The 12,944-nt window shown below is 34.0% G+C and overlaps 1 protein-coding gene across 3 annotated transcripts in view; it reads right to left on the reverse strand.

Annotated features, from left to right (window-relative positions):
• LOC144440915 (neuronal cell adhesion molecule-like) overlaps positions 1-12,944 on the reverse strand; it is an 81,895-nt gene that overhangs the window by 43,864 nt on the left and 25,087 nt on the right. For 2 of the 3 annotated variants that reach the window (XM_078130376.1, XM_078130384.1), the window contains one exon: positions 2,834-3,000. In XM_078130376.1, coding sequence (XP_077986502.1) covers positions 2,834-2,915 — 82 coding nt within the window. In that variant the 5' untranslated portion in view covers positions 2,916-3,000. Of the gene's footprint in view, positions 1-2,833; positions 3,001-11,074; positions 11,184-12,944 lie in introns of those variants that run through there. The other variant, XM_078130392.1, reaches the window with a different exon arrangement.

The following is a 12,944-nucleotide window of genomic DNA, read 5'->3' on the forward strand; positions in this document are numbered from 1 at the left end:
GTTGATGTGTTCTTTCTATAACATTATGATTGTCTTCTGACCAGTGTGTCCTCTAAGCCAATTTGACGCGCCACAGACGCACACATTTTCTAGTGACTCACCAAAATTTGGTGTTCTCCTATCTTTTTCTATGTGGCGACTCACAAGAAATGCCTGTTTTTATCATTTTGGCCCAAAACAACAAAATTTGGCTATCATTAGAGGGCATACCGCTTCTGATATTGTTAGAACAGTTGATTTTATAGTAGGGGTTTCTTGAACATATTTTGATACACATTATAAATTATGTCATCAGATCGTTTAGAAATTATCTCTTGATACCAGGTTTGAGTTTAGTTCATTGCAAGTGGTGGCAAAGTGTGATCCTGTGTGAGTACCTTATAAATATGCAGCATAAACTACACCATGGCCCATAAATGTAAAAACTCAGCTTGTGCCCCTGTAAATAGCATGACACTATCCAATACAATAGACAGTGATGTCCACTTTAAAGATACGTGATCACTCAGAGGAGACCAAGTGAATAATTGGGTGCTAAGTAAAAAAAGTCACGTAACTCACTAACTTATGGAACTATGATTAATAACAATCTGATTTTGGATTACACACTGCGTATTTGATACAAACTGAAAGTCATCTCTCTATGTTTGTACACTGAACATTCCTTGTTGTTTGCAATTTATGTTTACAACTACTTTGGTAGCAATAATACTGACTGCAAAAAACAACAAATTTTTCAGTCTATTGATAATTTAGTAACTTGTGATAAGACCTCAATTCCTTAAAAATTCTGTTTTAAAATGATGTATTATTGGTTTGATACACATGTGAATGATACACATGTGAATGCTAGTGTGATCCAACACTAATTCCACCATCTGCTCAATTTCCACAAAAAAATGAATGTTTGGGGTCTCAGGGTTCACAGTCACAAATTAAAATTGCTACTCACAGAGTCGAACAAATTTTCTTGGAAGTGAATCCAAAATTTTCAGGGATGCCTTGTCAACATGATCAGGACTGTGACGAGATGTCAATGAAAATTTAGGATTGAAATTTTTTCAATTTTTGCTGATCATCAAACTATGTCCTGTGATAATTTACTACAGAGTAAAAGTTGTAGTACTTGGACCACTTAGCTTTTCTCATCAGCTAAGTGATCTCATGTTATTCATCAAATCAAGGCAAATCCACAGGACAACACACGCACATAGAACATACCAACAGCGGTAGCAGCAGCAACAACTAAAGGAGAAATAGCAGTTGAATTGCAAAGTGTAGCGTTGAAGAAAGCAGCAAAAGTTATGTATTTACACACATATATACATATTAAAAAAATGTAATGTACTGCAATGTAATGTAATGTGATGCAATGTGGGGTGAAATGTAACTCTAAAACGACATTCTACAATATGAAGAATTGTCTTAAGACTGGAATATCATTGTTTTTAGGCATTCTGGTACAAACGTCCCACAAGAGACTGATAAATTTCTCCAACAATGATCAGGCCAGTCTCTATATATAATGTGTATGTAGTGACATCTAGCACAATGTGATCACAATGTGGGATGGTTGCTATGGTTATGGTTGCTATGTAACACCTTGGATTACCACAAAGGGAGAAAAAGATACATGATACATATAATAATGTTTATATTGTACACTAACAGACATTTTGCTCGGCTGTAAGGTTTCCTTTATACTGGTATTTTCAATGTCCAGTGACAACATAATGAGTAATTCACTGACAGTTTAAATTAGATATTTTCAATCACAATAATGCTTCTAACATGTCTGCTGTGAATATGCACCAAAATCTACCAGTATATATACATCACAGGACACTTTCCAGCAGAAGGAAATGTCTGTCATACATTTCAAATAACATCTTTTGGAAAAAAACATCTCGCAAAAGTTTTCAACAGTACATAATATTGAAAATGAAACAACCATATTTTAAAAGATAGATTTGTCTGAGTAGAAATTAATCCAGTCTATTATGGACTGGACATCTACTAAAACATCACATGTTGATAACAGATGGTTTGGTAATCAATTTTCTTTCACTTACTACATACGTAACCTTTCACAGACAGAGGCCAGGTTAACTACTAAACTCAACTACTGAATAGAAAATGCCATGTGCAAATGAAATACACAATGTACTTCCATCACAGAAGTTGTCTGGAATGGTTTTCACACGGAACACTATTGATTGATAGAACATTTTTACATCAGAGTCCAATTGCGTAGACATAAGTGGCCACGCTAATATATTTCACGATTTGGTTCTAAATACGAATTACAAATATTAATGTTGAGCTTTGGAACTTGAAACGTTCAATTGATCTTGAAATTTTTAATGGTTGTTCCATTACAATTTGAATAAAAAAATCAGCTGTAATACCAAAAATTATGGCAATATCAAAACATATGAAAAGAAGATATTTTCTGGAAAAAAATAATAATTCATAATTTTATAATTTTCTCTTATTTGGCATGCCCCTCTCATTAAACTTAACCTTTGGAATGGGTTGACAGATGGAGGTTCCTTCAAGTTGCAATGTTAGACCTACACCTTGGTACTGGTAGAAATCATTATTATTTTATTAATTGCCGAAACAAGACATAAATTAATAACAGAAAAAATAAATAAATAAAAAAAAATGCATAAAAATAAAAGATAAAAATATTTATACAAAAATTCTTAGATCATTAACTTCTTTTCTAAAATTTAAAATGCAAATTATTAAATGTAGTAATTAAAATCGGCTTGGATGTTGGTTGTCAGGGGCAACAGGGTATAATGAAGATAAGTGAAACCATACTTACGAGGCTCATCGTCTTGTGCAAGGATTAAAATGGAAAGAGTTGATAAAAGACATATCCTCAACCACCAGCTTCGCTGTACCATGATGATTTCTAGGTGGTAACAATGGCAATAAAAACAAAACCACTCAGCCCTTCCTGCCTTTCTCTTCTACTGCTTTGCTCAAATTCTGAAAATCACAACAAATGGAAAAGTCAGACGTTACTTTTCATGACTCTTTATAAAACTTTAGTGTTAGGTTATTTAGTAACAAGATTTCAAAAGCAGACCAGGCAGAGCATGTGTTATGTTTTACAGACACAGACCATATAGTGTATGTACATATATCATGTACCTTTCACAAATCAATGCATGAAGTGGGCTTCAAAACATATCTACAGCAACTGATGACGTCAAACTTGTTTCTATTTGCTTAGTTTGATATCACTTGACATAAAAAAAGCCCCATAATATTGTTGGCCAGTGAGGGCGCTATTCTTCTTAGAATCTTTGTCCCAGTGCCAGATGAGTGAAATTGATTTAAGCTCAGCTATAGGTTCTCATATTAAGTTTTAATGAAGCTTTGGCATCATTGCTAATTTTTCTAAGAACCTTGATGTCAATTCTAGGTTATAAAGCTACTTGATATATGTAACTGTTGTTGCCTACTTCTATTTCCTTCTCTCTAATGATTTATTTGGCTGTCTTTTATGAGCCTTGGGCAAGGTAAGTTTCACCCGTCACCTTCAAGGCTTTGATGTTGGAATGCCTAATGTCTGGGTAATCATCAAGAACACCAATGGAGTTCATGTCACCTGACTGAAACTCTTTAAAACAACCATTCACTTGTTACAAGATGACAAGATTTTTTTAAGTACTTCAGTTACTAACACAATACATATACAACAAAACTCCTACAATACCATTACTATGGCCACACTTGATTAGTTTCAAAGTCAAAGCCTATGTCCTATATTAGTCTCAAATCTTATCTTTCATCAATGTCTGTGCATGTAAGGTTAGAGTTCAATAAGGACAATCTCCATGGCTAAATTTCAACTGAGAACTGAGCAATGGAAGCAAACTTATCCATAAAGATCTTTCTCTCTGCCGTGTGTCAGTGGCATATCAAATTGGCTTCAGAGGACACACTGATCCAGATTTACGTGGCATTGATTTATACAAAAAGTTGAACTTTATCAAATCAATTATCTTGTGATTGTGATATGACACAGCAGTATAGGAGTTTTCCCCTCTTCACACTTTCAGTCCCCACCCACTTCATGCTGTTCATAAGGACGGCTTGCCAAAACCTATGTCATGTTCTCACACATAGATAATCTATACTTCATGTACCCTTTGCAGTTGATAGATAATTACATTCAAGTCATCAATGCTTGTGTAAAGACCTACAAACACTAGAATTCAGGACATACATAATGTTGAGTCGTTTAATTATTCATCGGATAGCAGACGTTTTGTTTGATTTATTTGCCACCTTTTTTCCTAAGCAATTTCCAGTTACTGTGTAGTAGTATTCAGACTTTGTATTAATGATATATAACACGTCTATAGACAGTTCACTGACACACAATGAATGCACTTTACTATTTAATGTCTGTATTTACTCAGTAATGAAAGTCTACGTGTACCTAACAACGTTCTAACTTGTGCCTATGCATAAATATATGTGTGTGTATGTGTGTGTACATACGTACGTACGTACGTACGTACGTACGTGCGTGCGTGCGTGTATGCATGCATGCATGCATGCATGCATGTATGTATGTATGTATGTATGTATGTATGTATGTATGTATGTATGTATGTATGTATGTATCTATGTATGTGCATGTATGTAACTATGTATGTACATTTCTGCGTGGATTACCTGCAAAAAAAACCTCAAAATGAAAATATCACACTTTTTTGTTGAGCTTTTGTGGCATCAGTATTCAAATTCCATGCTTGAGAAAAATAAATATAATTGTTTTCATTGGTTGAAAAAAATATGTGGAACACCTTACATAAAGTAAGCTATGTTCAACCTGAATGTATTCCTGTCATCTTAAAGAGAAAGAAAAGAGGCATTAGGCTAATTCCCTTCATCTGTTAGACTCTAGCTAGTTTAGTTTACACGTACATACCTTATATCATCATTTTATACCTCTTTTGAAATCATAACATAATTTGCAATGACAGACTGTTGTAATACATACATAATTAAACGATAAGCCAAGATAAAGTCAGTTGTCATTTCGTTAAATAAGATATATGTAATAACTACCTACATATGAAAAGAGGCCCTGACAAGGTGTCCTTTGAATTACACATCTCAATCTAACAGTTACACTCATATGGAATACATGGCCATCTGTTGTGTATGAATCACACACAGTGACACTTCATGATCTGATCTGTTGTTTTATTGACATTTTATTCATTCATTCAACATTTTTTTTTTTACTGGAAATTGGCAACACGGTATCGATATCTAATCTCTTGAAATCTGGGACCTGACATGTGTCTGTGTTACACACATCAATAGTAGATTACTACACAGTGAACACAATCGTAGAAACTACCCATACACGTTCTGACATAATACAGAATGACTAGCCCTCAATTAACATAATATATCATTCAAACATAGATACGCAAGGTATGTTTTGACCTTCTGACATAACTACTGTACCAAATGTGATAATGTGAACATGGATATCCAGGGACTCTTATATCTCTGTGGCAAGGGCAAAATGTTTACCTTTTTTTAATAACAAATATACACGTTGTGAATATGCTTTGTAAACATGTTTAATGTTTATTTCATCCAATAAAATTTAATAAAATCTTTCAAATTTGAGATCTACATCATGATGATGATGATGGATTGTTTTTGCATGACTCACACTTTAATAAAAGCAACCTAGATTAATCATTTTTTAAAACTGGAGTCTGAGACATTTCAGGAAAATTCATTCATTAGTGAAGAAGGATTTCAAGCGACAAGAGAAATTAGATACGTGATATTTGTATGACACTCTTTCCTGGACATCAATTTTCAAAATTGGATATTACACTATTAATTATTTATTTAGGTTAATCATATTCAGTGGTACGCAAACTCAGAACGATAAAACCATCAAGAACTAATCAAGATATTGAGAACGCATTTTTAATGAAGTACCAAGAATTGAAAACAAATTAGTCAAACTACTGAATGCCGACAAGGTCACCATACATATAGTCAATCGATATTTGGAATTACTTTCATTAGAGCTGCACTAGCTGCAACTGGAATGTTTCTTGAAACTATTTTGTAAATAGAACGAATTGATCATAATATCGTACACCTAGAATACTACTGAATCACCTGTGGGCAAACAATTTTGTGTAGCTGTATATAATGTTATCACAAATTCTATGAAATTGATTTTTGGGTCCGCACCCTAAAATCACACTGACAACCTGTTACTGTATACTTATGGATAAAATCAATCTCTAATTATAACGTATACAGTGTCCAGTTATTAGTATTTTAAATAATTTTCAGTAAATAGTTTGCCGGTTGTCTGATTGAAAATATGATATTCCAGTTACAGCTAGTGCAGTTTTATGGAAAGTGGCGTACTGACGACATGTCATATACTCAGCTGTGTCTGAGAAACTTGTACACCCACCACCACACCTATAACCATTTCTACACTAATTAAGATTATTGTAGACATTACCTTTGTCAACATCTATCCACTATTTCAATAACTTATCATTTAGATCAATACAATTATCTCAGAAAGGATAGACATAACTGTCAACTTTTATTTAAATTGGTAGTAATTATGATAAATTAGAGTCAATTCCAGTACCTTACCTATAGTTCGCGATAATTATTTTTCATTTTCATCACTATTATCATGGTGTTTTTCTTATGAGTCGGTTCTTCAAGGGAATATGGTGGTAGATGGTTTAGTGGGACTGACTGATACACTGGTACCGTCTATCACAGGTTTAGTCCAGAGTTTGGGCTATCTGACGTACTGGCTTTATGAATGACGCCAAGACTCTGGGTCATCATAGTTTCGCAAGTACAAAGTTTTCAATCTTAGTTAAATTTCACCTAAATACCCTCCTCCCCCTCAGTTCCCAAACTAGTATTGAATGAACATGACAAAATTGATGAAAAATATGCAAAACGGCAAAAGTGAAAGAATATAGCCAACTACAACTACAGAGTAAACCACATATAATATAAATTTCTACACCCTTAGAACTAGGACACACAGCGGGGTATATCCAGACAAACAACGACATCTGACCACAGTCATCAGGAAATTCTGAGTACACCAATTGACATGTTTCTTATCCTTCTAACAAGTTCCATACCACATTTTCCACATTACATGTTTCATATTTCATGCTAACAAGTAACATATAACTTACTATACTTCCTGCTAAGTTCGCAATGTGAAAAATGTACAGCAATTAAAAAACATTAAGACTCTGAAACAATGAATACCAGTGTACACCAATCTTACTGCTTAGTTCAAGCGTTAAGGTCAGATTGTCAGGTTAAAGGTTAAAGGTCAGTGAAAAAGTAATATAAATGATATCAACATGTGAAATATTCATATCTGTGACATTACAATCTAATTTTCCCTACTACATATTAAACTTATAAAATCTATATTCAAGTTGGTTTTTTTTGCATAATTTTGTTGTTGATACTTTTTGCTAGGTTTTCCCCAGGGTTCCTATTAAAACTCATGTTAAAAAATATACGCAATCATATTTAGTTTTGCTTGCACAAATTTTCCCTGTCTGTGTTTACCAGGGTTCTAAAACCCCAGCAGAAAACATTTCTAAGGGTTGTTTGCAAGGATTAAACAGTACCTCCAAATATAGTGATGCTGGATTCAAGGGAATATGGTGGTAGCTGGTTTACAGTGACTGACTGAATTTTGAACTAAGACAACCACAAAAAAGAATTCAACATATCTACTTGTGTTTCCATTGGTGGAAATATTATATATGCTTTACCATGGTAACACCTATTGAGAGGGGGGGGGGGTATGTTTGAAACCTTCACCAACATACAGAAAAGGTAAAACTTTTAACTTTAAAAGGTTACGTCACACATATAAAAAAAATTTATTTATAATATATATGAAATTTAAATCCTCATGGAAATAGTAGCTGTTATGCTTCCACATATATAATTATTGGTAATCACATTCATGGGATAAAAATTGACAGATGACTACCCGTGCAAATCATAATTGACAATATCATTAATTCAAGAAAGATACAACTACAAGTCTTGCTCCAATGTGGGAATGCTGACTTGGTTCAAAATCGAATTGAAGTCAGTTCTCCTGTCCTACATGCACTAAAATTGATTTGGACCAATTTAGCTGGGTCAGTTAAAAAAACTGACTGAAGGGACGGGATGGTTTTGAACATTTCAAAGTAAATTATTCTGAAACCATTGTAAAAGCAAAAGTGAATTGATTCCAATCCATCACTCAGTTTTCTTGTGGGGACGAAATGTTTTGAATTTTTCACTTTAAATCGGTTTTGAATCAATTTTAACTTCGATCAATTTTAATCATTGATTTGGGACAGGGCTACAGTTTCTGCTGATTCATATGCTTCTATTATTTCTTAGTAAATCTCTGTAATATACATATAAAATACAATTTAAAGTTACAAAGTACTTGACGTAATATCTAATGCTCTGCCTGAAGCTTGAAGTATGTTCAACTAGCCTAGACTAGGCTGGCACACAATCAAAGCTTCGATCTGGAAATCCATGATGAGAAAGTGAATTAACAATATCATAGTGTGTATGCTATCAATACTTAGGCATAAAAAAAATTGTGTGGTTCTGATTACATTCAATTTGAAAATAGGTGGGGTAGGTAAATTTTTTTTCTTATTTTATCATATTTTTTTTTTTTCATGTGTGAGAGTGTCTAGGTCTGGTTTTCCATTGTTTTCCAAGTGGTTTATTTCATCCTATCAGATGTACAGCCATTACAGATTGGAAGAACAGTTTTATATTGTCTTTTTAAGTTGATGTCAGTTTCCGCACCCACTATTTCTAGCGAGACTTCGTAAAAAAAAAAAGGTTCGCACCCACTATTTCTAGCGAGACTTCGTAAAAAAAAAAAGGTTTATGGTCGGCGTGAAAAACTAGATGGGGTCGGGTAACCGGGACCAAACAACATTTTTATTTGGCCTTATCATAAATTTTGCCCTAAACCATAAAACCTACATCTCATTATAATAAAAGACACTTACAAAATGGAAAACTGGGTACTACGAGTATGACAAACACTAATGTGACCTGCTGACTTTTTATTCATGACTGAATTAGCAATATGTTATCATTTAGTGAAAAGCTACAGCAGACCCATACCACCACATTGTAGGAACACCTGTAGCTGCTACTATTCTGAGAGTAGTAGTGATGTAATTATGGGATATTTTAGGATGTGTACTAGACTGAGAGATTATGTACAATCCTGTAATCTTTCATAATACATGCAGATTATGGTGACTTGGGAGTCCACAACAACGAAACTTTCAATCTAGATATGTACGAAATATTACTTTTCACCACTCTTAAACTACAAATATACATATTCCAGATACCTTTCACGAAAAATATTGAGCTTACATAATTAATATGAGCTTTCTATCTTTTCACTGGATTGGTTATTCTGAGCATGGTAACATTACTTTTCAAATATTAACAGTATAAAGTGGCTTGAGGCAATGGATTACAATCATATATGCCAAATACTTCCCGCTGATGTATTAATTTATATAGAATTTCAAACTTTTTCTGGATATTACAAAAACACACACAGGCTATTCCAAACTGTCATATTATCTATCATATAATCAGCCAGCAATTTATACTTATAAGTTGTAACAGAGCATGCCAACTTAATGTCCCTAAAGTTAAACTTAGAAAATACTGTTGGGAACAGGAAACCATTGATTCAAGATGATCTGTTTCCCCCCAATATCTTTAACAAATTGAATCCAAACTTATAAAGATACAGTTTTTCTAAAGATAATTTATAATAATCATATACTTATGTATTCATACAGCACAGACATTTGCCTATCTGACTCAACATACTGGTTTGGTTCTGATGAAACCAACAATATATCACGGCTAGCATTTGTACTGTTTGTGTAGAAATAACAGCATTTTTGCTAATCAGGGCTCGAAATTAACAGTAGTCCCATGCCCACAGACTACCCATTCTTTGTCATGGGGCTATCATAGTTTGCAGCGGGTAGGCCACTCAGGCTAACACAGATTACGTGATGAGGATGGAAGATTTATGGACATGAAAGTATTTTAATAATACAAATATTTCCAATAGAGGAAATCTGTTTTCAGTTCAGGAAAATCGGACTACAGGTCACAATCCTTGGGTTACAAATTTCTGAAACTGGTAGCCCACTAGGACTACCAAAGAAAAAAGATAATTTCAAGCCCTGATAATTAGGAACACCTGTAACAGAGGGGTGAGTTGGGGTTTGGGTGGTGAATCAGGTAAAATGTACTAAAAATTTCCTTACTTTTGGTGAGAAACCCCTACAAAATACCCCAGGGGAGCTGAGATACATACATTTACATTTTACCTAGTTACCACCCATGGCAACAGTGAATAATATGTACGATCAAAATATGTAATCAGAAAAAGTGTCATTTGATATGAAATATTAGTAAATGCAGCCAAGTACTATAGCAAACAAACACTGAGCGAGAGGCTAATGAAGAAAAAAGTTGGCAAATAAAGCGGTTACCTTTGACTTTATCAATAAATCATTCATTGATCTTGACAACTTTAATATGGCTATCTAACATATAATTATGCTAATGTGGGGGCTAAAAATAAAAACAAAATGTACATAGGGTATTGAATTATGACTGAGTAAATATTAAAAACAGATGACTATTTCAATAAATATACGTATTAAATGTCATACATGAATTCTAACATATTTTGTTTATCATTTTATGTATTTCTTATCCGTAACTCTCTCAATACACTTTGATATCAATATCTATCAATGGTCTACGAATAATTTGATTGCTGAGAAAGATGTGAAATTTTGAAAATAACAGTATCTCTTTATCATCCTGCTGTTTGATTTGCTGTCTCTTGGTTTACAGACAAGGTATTCTTCTCCTGACACGGGTCTGACCTTTTTACGATCATAGAATTCATAGCATCACCTACCCAACCACTATTCTCTCGACACGGCTTGACCTCTTAGAATGACATGAATTCACAGCATCACCTACAAACCATACATCTTAGTCACTAGCAGGGTCAGAGAGGCAAGGTTTTTATTCACATCTGTACTATTACACACTGGAGAACCTTCACTGTGTTACTCCTACTCATTACATATTCCTAGGTTGTTTTCATGTACATATCATTATCTCCCCTGGTTGGGTAGCTGCCATCTTTTTTTTTTTATTATGTCCCATATTTGTCCTCTACTATTTTGCAAAACAGGGAATGTTGGATGACATGTTTTTCAACGTTTATGATTGTTCAGAAAACTCATCACCAGAGAAATGTTTATTCATATAATTATTCAAACAATTCTGAAAAACTCGATTTTGAATTTTTAATAGATAAAAATTATCAGCTGTTTTATATTTGAGTGTATTGGCCACAAAAACACTGTTTAACTCTAACAACAATTCCAACCCACTAAACTGGCTATTTAAAATGACAATATACTGCTCAGTAAACCATGGTTTATACAGCTTGTGCAATTATAAAGTAGAAACACTAGCCTAGTACTTGTGGGATAATTTCATGAATTTCACATGCTTGGCCCCCTTCACTGCTTCTGAATGAGCACAGTAGCTAACCTATACTGATAAGGCCTTCAATTACCACTACATATGATCAATCTAACCCCAGCGATCCATCCAAAATACGTTATCTCATATGTATGGTATGCATGAGAATGAGGACACCGAAGTCTGTTGGTTCATCTTAGTGTTTAAATGCCTGCGCTGTTTTCATTTAGGACACAGTGTTTGTAAAGGCTTTCAAGTACCCCTCTTTGCTTCTATTGTGTCGATCTGAAAAGATTCATGCAAGCATGACCGGACTCTGTCTCCAATATTACAATATGAGAGAGGTATGTGTAACCATTAAAGAGACTAACAATCTTTTAACAAGGATGATCAGAAGGGATTAACAAATCCCATGGGATGAATACTGGAATATTTCAGCCTGGCTTGAATTTTGACTGGCAAATCAAAGGGAAATTGTTGTCGTCGTCGTCATCGCCATCGTCGTCGTCGTCGTCGTCGTCGTCGTCGTCGTCATCGTCATCATCATCATCATCAACGATGGACTGTTCTTCCACCAAAAAAGTTGACAGACAAATTGAAATGGAAAGACAAATTTCGATCTGCTATCACGGCTCACCAAAATTTGGATACAAAAATCCAAAGAAATACTATTTAGAATTCTCCATGCATTTAAAATCCTGGGATATCCATCCACCCAGGAATAGTTTGCCTGGATACAGAAAGTTGTTTTGATAGATCAAATTCAAAGAGGAATTACTGTATAGTTTGCAAGGCCAAGTTTAATGATTTAGACAACCTGTTACATTTACAAACCTCTTATAACAACACCAAGAGTGTGGACATTTTACAAAACACAGAGAAAAGTATATTTGTTCAGTATCGAAGTCTGTACAAATCTACAATATACTATATGCAGAAAATCCTGGATTTCATTGAAATAACATTACTTTCAAGAAAGATTTGTAAAACCGACAGCCTTGTCAGTCTATAAGCTTCATCATGAGTTATCTCTCAGCTGTGGGAAAAAACAGATCAACTTTTTGAAGAAAAAAGAAACCAGCTTACTCTAACTACAGCCATCGAAACAATAAATTGTAATGATAAATGTTCTTCACCTGACCCATGGGAGAAAGTATTTAAAAGAACAAGATACATGAATATTCAGGATTACTCAGTGTATGTATATTGAATTTTGAAGGAAAAACTGCCTAGTCAGCAATTTCACAACCCAATCACTCAAACACTCAAACACTCATCTAAATTGTCTAAAA

This window comes from Glandiceps talaboti, chromosome 1 (genome assembly GCF_964340395.1).
Source record: "Glandiceps talaboti chromosome 1, keGlaTala1.1, whole genome shotgun sequence".
Taxonomy (NCBI): Eukaryota; Metazoa; Hemichordata; class Enteropneusta; family Spengelidae; genus Glandiceps; species Glandiceps talaboti.